The following is an 18558-nucleotide window of genomic DNA, read 5'->3' as shown; positions in this document are numbered from 1 at the left end:
CTGATGCATATTATAAAACTGTCCCTCATAAATGAGGAAAAGTGAGTGCCTTTATTGTTCTTTTTTTCCACTCTTCTTTCTATGGGAATTTTGCCAATGCGTATTACTCTTCCTTTTAAACAAACAAAAAGGCAATGGCTGTTGAAAAACAATTCAGTCCTATAAGCATTTCTTGCTCAATTTTTCCTACTTTTTCTGCAGCAAGTTACAGTGGATCAGTATATTAGATTGGGAAGAAATGAAGTAACAGCTGGCCCAAAACTGAGCCTGACACTCTGAATTTGAAGTGTCAAATCTGGAAGGCAAGCGGGGGAGGTTTGGGCTCCGCGGGGAGCATGCAGCGAACGTGTCTGGAAGCTGCACGGACAGACACGCTGGTCTGAGTGGTGGTAAGGGGGCTGGGGGTTGGAGAAGGGATAGGGGGTTCCGCGGGGCAGTCAACGGACAAGGAGCAGGGGAGGTTGGATGGGGCGGAGGTTCGGGGGGCAGTCAGGGGACAGGCAGCAGTTAGATAGGCATGGGAGTCCCAGGGGTTTATCAGGGGACAGGAAGGGGGTGCGGTCCTAGGGGGAAGTTGAGGGGGTCTCAGGAGGGGGCAGTTGGGGACAAGGAGAAGGGAGGCTTAGATAGGGGCTGGGGTCCCAAGGGGCAGTGGTCTCAGGAGGGGACAATCGAGGGACAAGGAGCAGTGGCATTTAGATAGGGGGTGGGGTCCCAGGAGAGGAGTATCAGGGTACAAGGACCAGCGGTGCTTAGATAGGGGGTGGGGGTCCTGGGGGGAAGTTGGGGCAGGAGTCCAGGGAGGGGGCAATCAGCGGCCGTGGGCCAGGATTCAAAGTCCTCTGGGCTGCCCGCAGCTGCAGGGAGCCCTGAGCCCTTTAAATCCCAGCCGGCCCTGCCGCCGGAGCTGCGGCTGGGATTCAGAGGGTTCTGGGGTGCCCACAGCCATGGGGAGCTCTGAGCCCTTTAAATCCCAGGCGCGGCTGGGAATCTCTGCGAGAAGTCCAGAGCCCTTTGACTCCTGGCCGTGGCTGGGATTTAAAGGGCTCTGGGCTCCCCGTGGCTGCAGGCAGCGCAGAGCTCTTTGATTCCCTGCTGCGGCCGGGATTCAAAGGGCTCTGGGCTGCCCGCAGAGCGCCCTGTGCAGGGGATTTAGAATCCCTCGCGGGCCGCACAGTGAGGCTCCATGGACCACATGTTGTACAGGCCTGCGCTAGACTGTGGCTCAGGGCAGCTGGGTTCAATTCTTGGCTCTACCGCAGAGTCCCCGTGTGACCTTGGCCCAGTCTATTAATCTCTCTCTGCCTCATTTTCGCCATCTGTAAAATGGGGATAATGATCCTTTTTGTATCTCATCCACTTGGATCTTAACCTCTTTGGGGTAGGGGACTGTCTCTTACTATGTGTATGTACAGCATCTAGTGCCATAGGGACCTTCTCCTGGCTGGGGATCTATAGGCACAACCCTGTTCAAATAATCATATCATCCTCGGTGTACAGATAGGAAAAATGGAGCTGAGATGGTTACACAGTGTGGGCCCAGTACTGCTCCCACTGACTTCTTCAGGACTTCACTCATCTCCTGCTGAAGACCCAGGAGCTATTGATTTTCAGACTTAGGCCCATGCTTCCTCTCTGTGTCTATGCTATTATTAGGGTTGCCAGTTTTGGTTGGCTGTATTCTTGGAGATTTCATCACATGACATAATCTTTAATTAATCTTTAATTCCTGGAGACTCCAGGCCAATCCTGGAGGTTTGGCAACCCTAGCTATTATAAACAGACCATCTGGGCCCACACAGTCACTTGTGCACTTGGTTTTTACATGATGAATCAAAACAAGTTCACACTTTTCTTATTTCTAGAGGACCATTCCTAGCCATTGGCCTGTGACCACTGTGACCTCACTCTCAGGCTATGTTAAGGGCTTGGTTTGTGACTGAGGCAATCCCTCCTCCTTTGGCTGTGGGGAAAGACCCTGTGATTCTGTTTCAGATGCTGGTTTCCCCTCTGAGGCTAGTGGTGATTCTCAGATCAGTGGTGAAATTTGAGTCCCCCAGGTCACCAGGGGGACTTGGCTTCCAACAGTCTGAGTAGTGAGAATTGCTCCCAGTCGCATCCTCGGGCTTGTATGCTGCTGTCTTCCAACAGCCCTGCTGTGCGATCAGCTCACTTCCTACCCCAGTAGAGCAGGAACTGGTGACCCAATAAGGAAATAATGTTTACAGCCTGGGTGTTTGGAAGGTTCACTTGCCTTTTGCAAGCGGATGTTTGTCAAACCTGTTGCCTTCTGGATCCTTTGATATGCCACCTTTACAGGGTTGAACGAACTTCTTATCTTATTCATCTCCCTGCCCTTTGATGCTCTGTGCGTACTTGAGCGTAAACACAGATGACGACTGTGTCTGAGCTGTGAGGATCATAAGAAATTGTGGGTTTCTCCCTGCTGTGCTCCGAATCCCACAAGAAACATCCTACGGTTGCTTTCTGCTCCGGGACTCCACCCTTTGACTCTAGTACTTAGGAATTCATAGAATCTCGGGGTTGGAAGGGACCTCAGGAGGTCATCTAGTCCAACACCCTGCTCAAAGCAGGACCAATTCCCAACTAAATCATCCTAGCCAGAGTTTTGTCAAACCAGGCCTTAAAAACCTCTGAGGAAGGAGATTCCACCACCTTCCTAGGTAACCCATTCCAGTGCTTCACCACCCTCCTAGTGAATTGTGTGCACAGGAGGAGGAGGAGATCCTAGAAGCTGGGCTGCTAAGAATGGCAGAAACTAGGACTTCCTCTGTGATCTGAGCCAAAGGATGGAAACTAAACTAAACCAAACCATGGATACAGAGGAATCCATGCCCTCACCTAATGTTTAACCTGCGCATTCCCACCTGACTATTTCTGCAGTGCTTTCTGGCCTGGCTAATAGAGATGAAACCCTCCGCTAATAACTGAAAGGTGGCCTCAAATTGCATGGTTCAGATCTAGAACTGGGTAGGAAATTGATTTACTATCCCATGAGAATTTTTAAGATATTGAGAATTTATCTGCCCTGCTCCTGGGACAAAAAGTCGAAATCTCAGATTCTGTTTTGTGAACAGCCAGTCCAAAAAAAAATTTGGAATGGGTCAGTCAAAAAGTTTCCTTTCAGTTTTGGCCTTTTAAAAAATTAAACTTTTTTTTTTTTTTACGGTAAATTAACTAACATTTTGAAACAAAAAGTTGTTTTGTACCAAAGCTCACAGATCTTTGGTTCAGAAAAAGTTGATCTTTTTTTCCAAATTGGGAAACTTGTCAGATCCGACTCTTTCCTGCCAACCATTTTGGTGTTGACCAATCTATATTTTCTGATGAGGGGAAAAGACCCATTTAATCAGAAAATTCCCAACCAGCTCTATTCAAATCCAGACTTCTCCTTAGTGGGGCTTAGGTCAGCTCTGGCTCTGCTTTGGGCCCATCTAAGCTTGTATCCTCCACACCCCATCTTTCAAAAACCGAACTAAACCTAGCAAACATTGCATATTTGGTACTCAAAAAACATATGCTGCTGTGAGAGGCAACGTGGCTTTATTTTGTTGTTGCTGCTGTTAAAGGCGTTTAAAATACTGAGCAAAACTTGCTTTCTGTGAACTGATCACGCTACTTCTTTGTAATTCACATAGTTGGTGGACAGTGATTCTAAGCTTTCCTATTGGCCTCTCATTCTCAGTCACTTCCCCTTGATCAATAAGAAGCTGCTTCATTAATGAATCTAGTTGTGCAGTGCCACTCATGAGTGGGGAAGAGAGAGGCTGGTTCTTCATGGTAGCATGTATAACAGTAGAAGTCTGTCCTATCTGATCAGCTATCAGTATCTACTATGCTGATAAGTTGCACTAGAAATCTCTGTCTAGTGAGATTATCTGTCTCTTTTCAGAAGACTCAGGTTTCAGAGGGGTAGCTATGTTGGTCTGTATCAGCAAAAAAAACGAGTCCTTGTGGCATCTTAGAGACTAACAAATTTATTTGGGCATAAGCTTTCGTGGGCTAAAACCCACTTCATCAGATCCATGGAGTGGAAAATACAGTAGAGATGTATACACGCGTATGAAAAGATGGGAGTTGCCTTACCAAGTGGGGGGTCAGTGCTAATGAATCAATTCAATTAAGGTGGAAATGGGCTATTCTCAACAGTAGACAGGAAGGGAAGAAAAATCACTTTTTTATTGCTAATGAGTTCAATATAGTCAATCTCCCTGGACCCTAAATAACAGACTTAAAAGTGGCAATTCTTCAGCAAAAAAAATCTTCAAAAACAGACTCCAGTGAGAAACTGCAGAGCTGGAATTAATTTGCAAACTGGACGCCATCAAATTAGGCCTGAATAAAGACTGGGAGTGGCTGGGTCACTACAAAAACTAATTCCCCCCCCCTGCTGATACTCACACCTTCTTGTCAATTATTTGAAATGGGCCATCTTGATTACTGCCCGAGTAGGTGGGCTTGTACAGCCTGGATCACTGTGGCTTCACTGCTCCAGTACCTGAGCTAGGAAGAATAAAGCTAGCTCGGATACATCTACCTCCCTCTGCAATGTAGGCAGACCTTTAGGAAGGCCGCTTGGAAAGTCTGACTTGCACTTTCCCGTACTGTCCCCTGTAACGTAATTTTGCACCAGTTGTGGATTTGTTTGGTGGGGGATGATGTGAGGGGGAATGAAATGTTGCTAGTTCACCATTCTGGATGCATTCCAAAGTCCTTTTTACATTAAATTTTCAACAGACTTTGTTGAATATGACGAGCCTTGGAGATGTGTGTGGTCACCATAGACACATTAGGAAACAGACAGATGCATCTGTACTTTGTGGTTTGAAAATTACAGTAACTTTCCCTTAAGGTCCCAACGTCAGCTTCCTGTTTCAAAATCCAGGGGCATAGGGGAAGGAATTCTGCTGTTCTGGGACAGTGCGTTGCAGGCGGATCAGGCGTTCTCAACAGGCAAGAGACATTTCCTAGTTTTTCTTTGTTGAACACTAGACTAACATTAGCATTTCTTCAGATGACCCATCTATGTTCTCGAACAAGCTGACATATAGGATTTTTGTGCCCTGTGGCAATATGCTGGGTGATGCATGAGTCATTGCCTTCTTAGTCACCGCTTTCCTTTTGACGCTTGCCACGAGTCATGAGTGAAATGCCAAGCAGATCGGAAGATGAGCACATACTCTCTGTTCACTTCAGACACTTTGTGGCAGAATCTCTTCTCCCTACACTGCCATAGCAGAGTAAGTCGGTGGGAGTGCATATGCTCGCTGACAGGAAACCAACCCAATCCATGGCAGAGTCTGGTGCCAACATGCCGAAGAAGCTCTTCACATCCCACTAAAGCAGAGTGCTTTCACCTGCCATGCCTGTGCATCAGTGCCACTTTTCCCTGGAAGGACCCACGTGTGGATTCTCTGAAGTGTGTATGAGGTAGGAATAGGGGTTTGATTTTCTGACTCGCCAAGTTCATTTTGCCCTGCTTAGGAGCCCAACGCAGCTAGAGGCCTCCATTAGAGATCTTCCCCTGTGCAGGGCAATCTCCACCAGCATATAGCTGGTGGTGTGGCAAGGCCAGCTCTTCCGTGCCAGAACCCTCCTCCCTGCCCACTGACGTGAGGGAGGTAGTGGGTGGGCAGGGAGGCATAGGGTGGAGCACAGCTCTGTTACACTGGGTTTTTCACTGAAAGTAAGCTGCCCACAGTGGCTGTGAATTGAGGAGTCATGATCGCCGAGTTCTGCTTGGATACATTGGAGAATCAAGGCAAGAGAAATGCTGGGATGCCCCCGACTCAAGTTCAACACTTCAAGGTTCTTCTAGGATCCTAGTGTGTGTAGCGAATGAATAGGAGGCTGCTCCGGCCATCCAGAGGCAAAGGCTGCACTGGCTAAATCTTCCACCCAGGAGAGATGGATTTTAGATTTTTTTTTTAAATCAAGAGGCAAGGAAGCTCTGAGACCCCATTAAGGCCCCTGGCTGGAGAGGGGAAGGTACACATCCAGCAGCAGCCATCTGGATGTTCAGTTCTGTTTGCAGGGGAGGTGGCCTTAACGCAGTAGCCTCTTCATTATTTGTAATAGGAGAAGATACATGATCGCTGCCATGATGCTTAACTGAAAGGCTAGTTTTCTTACCACCATTGTGTCATCTGCTGCTCCCTTCAATTGGATGTAATGCTGCAAGAGGGAGGATGCTACGTCATATGCGACTCATCATGTGTTGACCTGCCTAGTGGGTTTGATCCCTAAGTAGTAGGGGTGGAAGGGTATTTTCCATACCGTGAAATCAATGGTGAAATGTGCGTGCAATCTGCTATTTCAGCGTGGCTGTGACCATCGTGCATGACGAGGTGCTCTATCCTAGAGCTCAGATTCCATGACCATGTGTGTCCTGTGTTACCTCAATAGCCTTTTGGCCTTTACCTTAAGTTGGCCAGTCAGCAGCAGGGAGTGGCTGGAGAAGGCGCAGACCCACCTCCCCTTTGCAGTCCCACAGGTTGTCTAAGGCTAGAACTATGATCTGTGAGCAGAGGCACCATAGGATGAATCCATAGCCACCAACAATGTCCATCCCAGTCACCATTTAAATTACACGCCTTCACTGTGGAGTGGAAAGAGCTCGGAACCATCCGTTCCCTTTACCATCTAAGCCACGAGACTACCTTAGCTGTCAGTGATGTTAAGACTTTTTGCCAGCCTGTAGCCACTAGACTTCTTCATCATTGCAAACGCATGAGCCAGTCTTGCTCTTTCCAGGGAAGGGTAGTTGTGAGAAAATGCACGCGCGTGTACTGCAGTTCTGGAGGATCTTATGCCCCCTGGTCACGGCAAAGAGACCCTGCAGCTTCTCTTGATTGAGTTGACAATGTCTCTTGCTTTGCTGACAGTTGGGAAGACCAGTGATTGGCAAAAAAGATTAGAAGGTAGTTGAAAAGGTCAGGAAGAGACTCTTAACTGGGTGAAATTTAAAAGTGGATCTCCTTGCTTGTCAAGACTTTAGGGAGTTCTTTTGTGTTCTCTGCTCAGCATTGCGCTCCTGGGCACGGCCTGGTGATGTTAACTCTTCTCTCTCTCTCTCCATTTAGGAGATGAACTAAAATGCAGCACACAACTTGCACAGAGGACAGGATCCATCATGCATTGGAAAGATGTCTACATGGGCTGAGCAGAAGTACAGCCTCCTCCACCACATGGACGGGTAGGTTATCTATGAAGGCCCAGGGTATCCTCACCAAACCTTGTGTCATAAATGTCCTGGGATTCTTCCTGCCCTTTCTGTTGATATTTGTACATCTCGTCCATTGCCTGGTAACATTCTGCCCAAGAAGCAGGAAGGTAATGTGGCTAGGAACTACTACCTCATTCCTCTAGTGACTTTGGGGCTCAGAACCACCTTCCCTTCAATACACGAGTTAGAGATGAGTCTGCTCTACTTACCCACTTGTGCCTTCCCAAGTCCTTCACCTAGTTTGAAAGATGTGCCAAGATGTTGAGAGATTCATGTTAAGTTTAAGGCAGTGAGTAAAAGTACTATGGTGTATGCGAACTGGTTAGAGCACTGGCTGAAAAGGGTAGGAACCTCCATTCACCACAAGGGATGACACCTGTTCTTTGACTAGCTGGTGTGGTCTTGCTTTGAGGCAAACACAGCTCAAACCTGTATTTCTGGGGCCGGGGCAGTGTGGAGGGGGGATGTTCACTGGGGTTTTGGGACAAGGGGGACAATGAAACATGGTGGATGGCATTTTCCAAGGGACTCAGTGCTGGCCTAGCTCTGTCTCATTAAAGTCAATGGTAAAGTTCCCATAGATAGTAGTGGGAGCAGAGTTAGCTCAGCACTGACTATTCTGGCAGTCCCACCTAGCGTTCAGTGCCGGGGAGTGTGACAACATTCAGTTAACTGGGGGAGTAGGTGTTCTGTTAACCAGAGATTAAACGGTTCCATGGAACTGCAGTTACATCGTCTCATTAAAATATTCCCCCTCCCATGTCTGTTGTTTAGTCATGTCAGGCAGCATCACTGAAGACATGGAGACTGCGTATAGAGTAAGCTATTACTCTGTGTGAGTAAGCACGTCAGAAATTGGCCCTGAATTTCTGTCTTGCTACTGGTATCTCTGTGCTTTACTCGCCGGTCACTGCAGTTCAGGGACTGTCTGTCTTTGCTACTCTTATTTTCAGGGTTTTATAACTTGGGTATCAGTAACTCTGGATTGAGATCTTAGAGCCAGGTTTCAGCCTGGGTTAACTACCAACCTTCTTCCCTTTCCCCCGAGATGACCAAAGTATACAGCCCTTTTTCAGCCAGCTGAGTCAGCCATCTTTAAATCGGGGAATGGAAGAAGAATGGGTGTGTCCCGGCTTTGGGTGTGCTGTGTTGGTGTATGCAACTGTCACGGGTTGTTTTCAGTACTCGGCACCTTTATGTTTCTAGATATGTGCTTGTCTGCAGCTGCTGTTTTGTAAGACAGAGATGATGCAGCATCCTATCAAGGAGTTGAATGCTGCACGTTTTCGTGGAGACTTTGGATTCATAGGTTTCTAAGGCCAGATGGATCATAATGATTATCTAGTCTGACCTCCTGCAAAACCCTGGCCAAAAACGCTCACCCTGAAACTTTGGCATCAAGCCCATATCTTTGGTTTGAGCTATAGCATATCTTTTAGAAATGTATCTAATTGTGAATTAAAGACTTCAAGTGATGGAGAAACCATAGCTAAATAGAGTAATGACACTTGTGTTAAAAAAATGTGCCTAATTTCTCATCTGAATTTATCTAGCTTCATCTTCCGGCTAGTAGATGTTATCAAGCCTTTATCTGCTAGATTAAAGATCAGTCTGTCAGAAATCTCTTTTCAGATAGATACTTATAAGCTCTGATCAAGTCACCTTTTAACCTTCTCTTGGATAAAATAAATAGATTGAGCTGCTTTAATCTCACACCGGAAGGCAGGTTTTCCTGATCTTGAAATCGTTCTTGTACAGGTTGAACCTCTCTAGTCCAGCACCCTGGGGACGTGACTGGTGCCAAACCAGAGAATTTGCCGAACTACGGGAGGTCAATGCAGAGTGCCAGCAGGTCTCCATAGGCACAGGAAGTAGGTTACGGGGGCTTCAGCAGCACCCTCATGCTTTGCACCTATTATGGCCCTCTGCTTGGGAGCTCCGCTGCTGCTCCCCCCCCCCCGGGGGCTCTGATGCCAGCCCCAGGTCCCAGCCGCCAGCCCCTCGCCTGGGGTTCTAGCCACTGGCCCCAGGCCCTCCCGCTCCCTCCCAGAGCTTGAACGCTGTGAATCAGCTATTCACGGAGCTCCGGAAGCGCTGGGAGGGAGTAGGAGGAGTTGGTAAGCATGAGAGGCATGGGGAGAGGGGGGCAGAAGGCACCCAGTAATTTTTCCCCATGGGTGCTTCAGCCCTGGAGCAGCCATGAAGTCAGCGCCTATGCCAGGCCATGGATGTTGCCGGACCAGGGAGTGCCTTATTAAAGAGGTTCAACCTGTAGCTCTTTTCTGAATGCTTTCCAATTTTTCAACATTCCTTTTGAAGTTTGGACACAAGAACTGGGCATAGCATGAAGTAGTGATCTCGATAATGTTGTATATAGAGGTAATATCAGCTCCCTACTTCTATTCAATATTCCTTTGCTTATATATCTAGTGATCGCTTGCAACCTCTTAGCTACAGCATCATGCTGTTAGCTTATGTTCAAATGGTTATTTACCATGGCCACTAAGTCTTTTAGTGTCACTGAATTCCCAGATATATACCCTCAGCTTGTAAATGTGGCCTACATTCTTTGTTCCTGGTTGTATGGCCTTGCGTTTGGCCGTATCTATTAAAACACGTTGTTCAAATGACCCTGCCTTGTCAAGCAATCCAGGTTGCTCTGTATAACTGACCTGTCCTCATCATTATTTACCACTCTATCTATGTTTGTTCCTTCAGCAAATTTTACTAGTATTGATTTTATATTTTTTCCAATTCACAAATAAAGATATTGAACTTAATTGGGCCAAGAACAGACACCTGTGGGGCCCCCTTAGAAACACCTCCATTCAATGATGATTCCCCATTTAACGGGTTTTTAATCTATTTAATTTGGGCTACATTTTTATCAAAATGTCACACGGGTCTAAAACATCATCCAGAAGTATAAATCTATTATGTCAACACAGTTACCTTTACCAGCCAAATTTGTGATCCCATTAAAAACCACCCAGCAATTTGACATGTCTTGTTTCCATAAAACTATGTTGAGTGGTATTAATTTTATTACCATTCCTTAATTCTTTACCAATTTGCATCCCACATCAGTTTTTCCATGATTTTGGCAAGCGTTAGTATCTGACTAGCTGGCCTATAGTTACCTGGATCCTCCTGTTTACCTTTTTAAAATATTGACAAAACATTTACTTTTTTTCCAGTCCTCTGGAACTTCCCCAGTGTTCCAAGATTTGTTAAAAATTACTGTTAATGGTTTCAAAGGCTCATCAGCCAATTCTTTTGCTACTCCTGGGAGCAACTTCTCTGGTCCTGCCGATTTAAAAAAAAAAATTGACTTTAACATCCTCAACTCTTTCACATCCTCCCTAGTTACTGATGGAATAGAAAGCATTTCATTATCACTGTGGTATATGAATTCACCATCCTGCTTCTTCCCAAATACAGAACAGAAATATTTATTGAATCACTTCTGCTTTTTCTGCACCATGAGTGACAATTTTACCATCCTTGTCTAGTATCAGACCTATACTATTGCAAGGAGTTTGTTTATTCCTAATATATATTTAAAGAATTCCTTCTTAACCTTAAGCCTACTGGCCACAGTTTTGATTGATGCTTTTTGCATCCTTTATTAATTGCTTTGCCAATTTATTTTGGCTCTTTCTTGTTTTTGCTGTGTTCCTTAATCTGAAATAAGTAACTGACTTGAAAGGAAAGCAGCTACTGTTTGTGCTGGAAACATAGGTATACCTGATCCTGATTCTATGATCACAGATAATTTTCTGCATGTCTGCATATTTAACACTGTATTTTATTTTCCAGTACTATGCTTGCAAGCCTTTGCTCCATAGTGAGCGACTGGCTTAGCATGGGGCTGCCCCTGGATACAGGGTTACTGCTATTCTTTTGTTTAGATCAAAGAAAAAAGCCCACTGAAATATTTGACTTGTAGGGAGAAGTGGGAGATGTACCTAGAACTCAGTGGAACAAAAATCAAGGGAGGGGACTGGGACACATTTTAGGGATGTGAACCCTGACAATGAGTACAGTCTTCAAAAGCACCTAAGTCCTATTGACTGACTTGATTTTTTTTCAGCGGGATTTAGACACATTTTGAAAATTTTTCCCAATGTTCCTTTAACTTACAAGACTTTAAAGATTCACACACACAGGCAAATTATTACAGTGAATTGATTTAGTCACAATGAGACATCAAGTGCACAATGGAAACAAAGTGAAAAAATAGACAAATGTTTTTCACTCTGGCAACCTGTGTCTGTTCTACTGATCTTGGGTGTCACTTGTACCAGCTGGCTCAGAGTCATGTGGCGAGTTTGGTTTATTATTTTTTTTTGAAGTTGACAGTTGTCCCTTTTAACAAGAAGCAAAGGGGAAGCGTTAACCACAGCTGCAGAATTCAGGAGGTAGCAGCCGCTGGAGGAGGCGTGCTGATGCCAAGTATTGCAGTGTAATTCTGAGAAAAGAAACCTTCAAGCCTCATCCTTCCTAGCCACCTCCCCTCTCCCCCGGCCCTGATATTGGCCTGGCTGTTGCTCGATTCGAGGTGTGATGTTGTAATCTTTGTTGACACTGGAGATCAAAGCAGAAACATTTCAAGGTGCTATTCTGTACAAGTCTATGTAACATGATTCAGGCACTAGTCCAAACTCAGTGTTTGTAATATTTATTTGTATTATCCTAGCACCTAGGAACCCCGGTCATGGACTGGGACCCAGTTGTGTGAGGTGCTGTACAAACAAACCAAAAATGATGGTCTCTGCCCCAAAGAGCAGCTGGTGAGTCTCTGTTTCCTGTACTAAAGTGAGATTTCTCTGGGACTGGATGTTCAGTCACAAGTTGTTGGAATTGTTAATTTCTTAGCTGCAGAAAACAGCTCGGCCTATCCTGACATGGTATTGGAGGCAGTGTGGTCTGCTGGTTGGAGCATGGGTCAGAAAGTGAGGATCGTTGTGGTCTAATCCCACTTCTTCCACTGACTTGCTGTCCTTCAGCAAGTGGCTGACGACTTTGGCTTTTTTCAAAGATGCTGAACTACCGTGGGACTCAGGAGCACTCAGCACTTCTGAAGACAAGGCTGTTAATAATCTGTCTCTGTTTTCTCATATTTACCTGCCTACTAAACTTGCAAGGGTCTTGTCTTTGTAATGGACAGCTCTCTATAGAACCCTGCTGCTGCTCTGCATTTGTCTCAGCATAGTGTGTCCAAGGAGGGAACAGAGCTACTGGGATACCCTTCCAGGCCTCACCATCTTCTTGCCTGTCTTAATTCTTTGTGTGTGCTGGAGTGGCTGCACTGCAATGCTCCAACTCAGTGTGCGTGGATGATGTTACCCTTTAATGACCTGCCCATAGACAGGCTATAGGATATTCCACTATGATTCCAACTTCCCTGTTTTGGGGTCTTCTATAGTTTAGGTGGCAGAGATATGTGGTTCTGGAGCAGAAGGACTAGTCCTAGGTCACTGTGCGAGCTTATATATAGCGTCTGTTCTCTGCAGTGCGTTCATCGCTTCTGCACTGAGGTCAGCCCAGAATCAGTGTGCTGTAGAGCAATGTAAACGGGCTCTCGCTGCTTCAGATTGCACATCTCATCCAACTGAAAAAAATAGTCAGCCCACCTGCATGCCCCAGAAGAAGGAACGTTTTCCTTTAGGATATTAAACAGATTTTGTATTTAACTTTCCAGTGCCCTCAGCTGGCAAGTACCTGAACCTGAGCTGGGTAGGCCCTGCCTCACTAATGGGCTTAGGCTGGTAAGGACAGAAGTGTTCGCTCTACCAACTCCAGTGCTCACACATTGCCTGGGCTGGTCTTCACCTGAGAACAGCACTTCATTAAGAATGACTGACTGATTGCAGACATGTATCACCAGCGTGCCTCATTTCTAGGGATGTCCCTCATTACAGACCCAAAGTTCAGTACACACCGCACACATCTGGCCTCCTTCACTTATTATGTTGAGAATTATTTACATCTGAAATGAAGAATCATGGTGCAAAAGTCAGATAGATACCTTAAAAGGACGGGTCCCTGAGCATTGTCAGTTTCCTGCATGAATAATTTCTGGGCCCCTCACTTTGGGTCTCTGTCGTGCATTTGGACCACAGCAGGCTGAAATTCAAAGATGTTTAAGGCCAGAGGGGACCATTAGATCAGGTAGTCCAACCTCCTTTATAACACAGGCTACAGAATTTCACCCAGCTACCCCTGTATTGAGCCCAATAACTGTGAATTAAGGTGTGATTATAGCATTCACCACTGGCTGCAAAACATTGTCACTGATAAAATTCTATTCATGCATTTGTGGCTTTGCTGGGAAAATCACATTTTCAGGTTTGGTCTCCCACCTAAGGTGATTTGCTCCTCTTGGTATATTTCCAGTTGGGTTCCACAGAGATCAGTTCTTGGCCTTACGTTATTTAACATTTTTATCAGTGACCTGATAAAATCATTCCAATAACACACGAACTGTGGGAGTGGTAAATAATGGTAATAATGACGAGGACAGGTCACTGATACAGAATGATCTGGATCGCTTGGTAAACTGGATGTAGGCAAACAATATGCATTTTAATACGGCTAAATGTAAATGTATCCATCTAGGAAAAAATAATAGAGGCCATGCTTACAGGAGGGGGACTCTATCCTCAAGCAGGGACCCTGAAAAAGATTTGGGGTTGTGGTGGATAATCAGCTGAACATGAACTCCCAGAGTGATGCTTAGGCCAAAAGAGCTAATGCAATTCTGGAATGCATAAACGGGGGAGTCTTGAGTAGTAATAGAGAGGTGTTTTCCTTTCAATTTGGCACTGGTGCAACCACTGCTGGAATACTGTGTCCAGTTTTGGTACCCACAGTTCAAGAAGGACGTTGATAAATTGGAGACGATTCAAAGAAGAGCCACAAGAATAATTATAAGTTTAGAAAACCTGCCTTATAGTGTGAGAGACTTAAGGAACTCAATCTGTTTAGCTTAACGAAGAGAAGGTGGAGGGGTGGTTTGATCACAGTCTATAAGTAGCTATATGGTGAACAAATGTTTAAAAGTGGCTCCTTAATCTAGCAGAGGAAGGTATAACACAATCCATTGGCTGGAAGTTGAAGCTAGGCAAATTGAGACTGGAAATAAGGCATCATTTTTTAACAGTGAGAGTAATTAACTATGGGAACTATTTACCAAGGGTCATGGTGGATTCTCCATCACTGACCATTTTTAAATCAAGATTGGAGGGTTTTTCTAAAAACTCAGCTTTAGGAATTATTTTGGGGGCGGGTCTCTGGCCTGTGCTATACAGGAGGTCAGACTAGATCAGAGGTAGGCATCCTATGGCATGTGTGCCGAAGGCAGTACACGAGCTGATTTTCAGTGGCACTCACACTGCCCGCGTCCTGGCCACCAGTCTTGGGGGCTCTGCATTTGATGCTGCTTAAACATTTTAAAAACCTTATTTACTTTATAACAATAGTTTAGTTATATATTATAGACTTATAGAAAGAGTCCTTCTAAAAACGTTAAAATGTATTACTGGCACGCAAGACTTTAAATTAGAGTGAATAAATGAAGACTCAGCACACCATTTCTGTAAGGTTGCTGATCCCTGGACTAGATGATCACAATGGTCCTTTCTGGCCTTGGAGTCTGACTGGGGTGGCCTTTGCTTTTAGGTCCAGAGCCCCCAAGTTCAATACCCAAAGAAAACCCTTGGGACTTGTTACACCAAGAAAGGCAAAAAGCTGCCTGAGAACAGTGGGTTATAATGGGGGGATGTGAGGGCAAGAATTCAGCCTTACTCAACAAGTTCATTAATTATGTGGCAATGGTGCAATGGTCACATGTGCTGGGTGCTTGTGGCCTTACTTTAAAGGCTTGTTCACAAGAGTTGCAGAAAGGGGCTGGTATTGGCATGATTGGGATGTGTTGGCTACATGTTACAGCAGATACATCTCGAATTACAGGACACTGAATTGCTTTATGCTATATTTCATAAAAATACCCTCCTGTTGCAGCAGAACTGAGGTGTGCTCCTCTCTCCCTTCTCAGCAGACTGTATTGCACCCCTCGATGACACCTGCAGAAGGAAGTGGAGTTTGTGACTAAACTTCTGACCAATCCTCATAGGTAGCACGTTCATGTCTAAATGTAGCCGTAGGGTGAGGTGACAGGGTTGGAGATCCAGGACTCTCCAGCACTCATATCAAGGTCCTGAATACCCATGGTGCAAAGCTGGTGTGGAAGTAACATGGTGATGGTGGTCGGAGTCCAGAATTCCTGCAGAGGCCTGGAACCCTGAATCCATAGTGGTCACTACTGGGCACATGTTCCTGGCTTCCCTTGGATTTCAGGGCTGGAATGCTTTTGCCTGAATATATTTTTAACAGGGACACAGCACTGCCCTGGCTTACCAGACTGGTCACTGAAGGCTGCGGATGTCCCATGGAGTTATGCTGGCCTAAGCTTTGCAGCAGCTGTCCCCTCTGCCTGAGTCATCTGTGTTCCTGCTGTAACGAGGGAACTTTGATTATCCAACCCCCTGTATCAAACAGATTCCACTCTATCTCCTGGGGCGGGATTTGAATATTGCTTTGCCGTATTATCATGGGGTTGGCCCTATGTTCTGGGAGACCCTGTGATTACAAGAGTGGCTCTCGTGATCTCAAACCAGCATCTTTGATACTTGCCTTAGCCCCCACCCTCATCCCTCCTTCCTCACCTTCCCTGTTATCCATTTTCTAAGAGCTTGTAGTCTCTCTCGCTTTGGAAGGAATCCAGCCCCCTGACCCCCATCTCATTCAGTCCCGAATAAAGCAGCCAGCCAGCACTGTGATTTCCTTCTCTCTTGCTAGTGATGAGAGGAAGGAAAGAGCATGCACCTCATTGGGTTATTTGTACTTGTGGCTGTGCTCGCACAGGAAATGGAGTTCTCCTCATCCGGCAATTTACTGAGGTGTATTTCAGTCCCCGCTGCTTTTGCAAATTCCACTTTGTTGCCTTAGACTTTTCCCTTCTCAACAATGAGGCATCTGGTCTCGAAGGCATCTGTTCCAAACAACCTGATTTGCCTTAGCAATAGGCAAACCCACCTGACCCCTGCTGTCCAAATCAGTCTAGCCGAAAGCAGGGTGGTTTGCATCCAGATTAGTCCAGATCATGCCCAGCCTTTGCCCCAACCTGTCCCCTGATCCTAACATCCTTCTTGCTTTGTCAAAATCAGCCCGGTTCCCAGCAGCTCTGGGCCCCACTCTTGGGACAGCAACTTTCTTGAAAATCTTTTGTGTCCTGGGACTTTCCCAGGAAGGTGCTGCAGTCTAGGGTGACGATGACAGAGGGAAACCCCACTGTGTGAAAGATTTGATTACAGCGACTTACCAAAGTCCAGCAGAGAGAGTAGTGAAGTTCAGGAAATATGTTCTTCAAATCACATTGGCTTCTGAGACAAAAGCTGGTCAGAGGTACGGCTGAATGAAAAACTGAAACATTGTTGAATTAACTATTGAGTTGCTGGCTATGCCTCCTGTGTACACAGATCAGATCATAAATAATACCACATTTATTACCACAACACTAATGTTGTAAGCAAACCAGGCAGAAGTTGGGCAATGCCAAAGGTCAGGTTACAAGTGCAACGTTATTTATCTTCCTGGTGGGTAGGGCTTTTGCCCTGAAATCGTATGTTGTTTCTGCAACCCCTTGCCTGATTCAGGGCTCGCTGAATGAGGCAGCTGTTCGGTATTTATTTGTCAATCGCTTCTTAGATCAGAAGAGGGAAGTTGCTCATGCTGTCAATCGCTCTGTCAGCCTTAAAGCAGATCTAAATGGATTGGAGCTGGTCAGAAAGTTGGGGTTTTACAATATGCTTTTTCTTGACCCAACCTTCCCCCTGCCCTAAATCTGGCTCTTCACAGTGGGGTGTCCTGCCCACTGAAAAGATGAAGCAGCCTCCCTGAAATCCACAGCCTGGAGTGTCTTATCACTGTTATCACATGGAATTTGTGCCTAAAGGCAGGACAAACCTGTCTGGCTCCTGCAGTTATGGAACTTCACTGACATAAGCGTAACTGGGATACTGTATATTATAATCATGTATCGGGGGGAGCCGTGTTAGTCTGTATCCATAAAAACAACAAGGAAGAAGTGAGGTTTTTTAGCCACGAAAGCTTATCCCCAAATTAATCTGTTAGTCTTTAAGGTGCCACAAGACTCCTTGTTGTATATTATAATGTGATTGTGCAGCCACATTAGTTAATACATAATTGTCTTCTTTACTGGATATGCAGAACTCTCTTCCAGAATCAGCTTTCTGTCTTTCTTCTTAAATGTGTTTAACCACTAAAGGTTGTGAAGAAAACCTTCAAAATGTGACCCGTGGGTAATGATGTAGTGCTGCCTGTGCAAATCTTCTGAAACAAAAGAGCTAAGAGGTGGGAACTACCCCAATAATCTCAGTTTAGGGACGTTAATCCTGAAGGCTAATGTTGGCATTAATGAAAGATAATGTTGGCATTTCAAATATTTCACTGTAGATCATTTTATTAAAAAGGTTAAGCTAATATATTTGTCTGCCAGTTGTTGCCAGTGGGGAGCAATGGGATGATTGGTTGCTATTCAGCTTTGAAGGGAGTTGAAAACAAGGAATTCGGACCCTTCCACCTCCAAATTCGGAGTAACCTCTACCCAGAAAGGGGAGGGAAAGAGGAGCTGCATCTACCTCTCCACCACAAAGAAACTTCAAACCTCTGCCCCCGTTATCCAGCAACCTCTACAAAGCAGTCCAGTGTGTTCAGTGCAAAAATCTGCAGCCACTGACAATTTAGAGGCAATGTCCAACTGACCTTGAATTGCAAATTAAATTAATATTGAGGGAGAAAGGGGTATTGGGGACTTAGCAAAGCAGTAAGGAGGAGAGGGCTTAGTGGAGCAAATGGTGGCATAATTCAAGGGTTTCTGCCACATGGGTTCCTACTGCATAATGTGCTGCATAGGACTTTGACTGTAACTTCATTGACAGCCAGACAGTCAGAATCCAGTTACACCCAGCATACCAGTCTAAAACCTTCTTGTGCTGTCACATGTCACTTAGGGCATAAACCACCATCCCTGTCTATCCTGGGCTGTTCTTTGCTTGTCCGCCACGTTGTTAAGTCCTTGAAGGGTAATAAGCTTAAGCTTATGGGTAATAAGCAGGAAGAACTGGAAGTGCTAATAAATAAATACAACTATGACATTGTTGGCATCACTGAAACTTGGTGGGATAATGCACATGATTGGAATGTTGGTGTGGATGGGTATAGTTTGC

The 18558-nt window shown here is 45.5% G+C and overlaps 1 protein-coding gene across 1 annotated transcript in view; it reads left to right on the top strand.

Moving 5' to 3' along the window:
* The window catches only part of PIK3R5 (phosphoinositide-3-kinase regulatory subunit 5), a 100122-nt gene that overhangs the window by 36700 nt on the left and 44864 nt on the right, over positions 1 to 18558 (top strand). The window contains exon 2 of the mRNA XM_032801686.2: positions 7104 to 7216. Coding sequence (XP_032657577.1) covers positions 7117 to 7216 — 100 coding nt within the window. The 5' untranslated portion in view covers positions 7104 to 7116. The remainder of the gene's footprint in view (positions 1 to 7103; positions 7217 to 18558) is intronic.

The sequence above is a fragment of the Chelonoidis abingdonii genome, chromosome 13 (assembly GCF_003597395.2).
Source record: "Chelonoidis abingdonii isolate Lonesome George chromosome 13, CheloAbing_2.0, whole genome shotgun sequence".
NCBI classification, from domain to species: domain Eukaryota; kingdom Metazoa; phylum Chordata; order Testudines; family Testudinidae; genus Chelonoidis; species Chelonoidis abingdonii.
The sequence above is the reverse complement of the archived record's forward strand: the minus strand, read 5'-3'. Positions and strand labels throughout refer to the sequence as shown.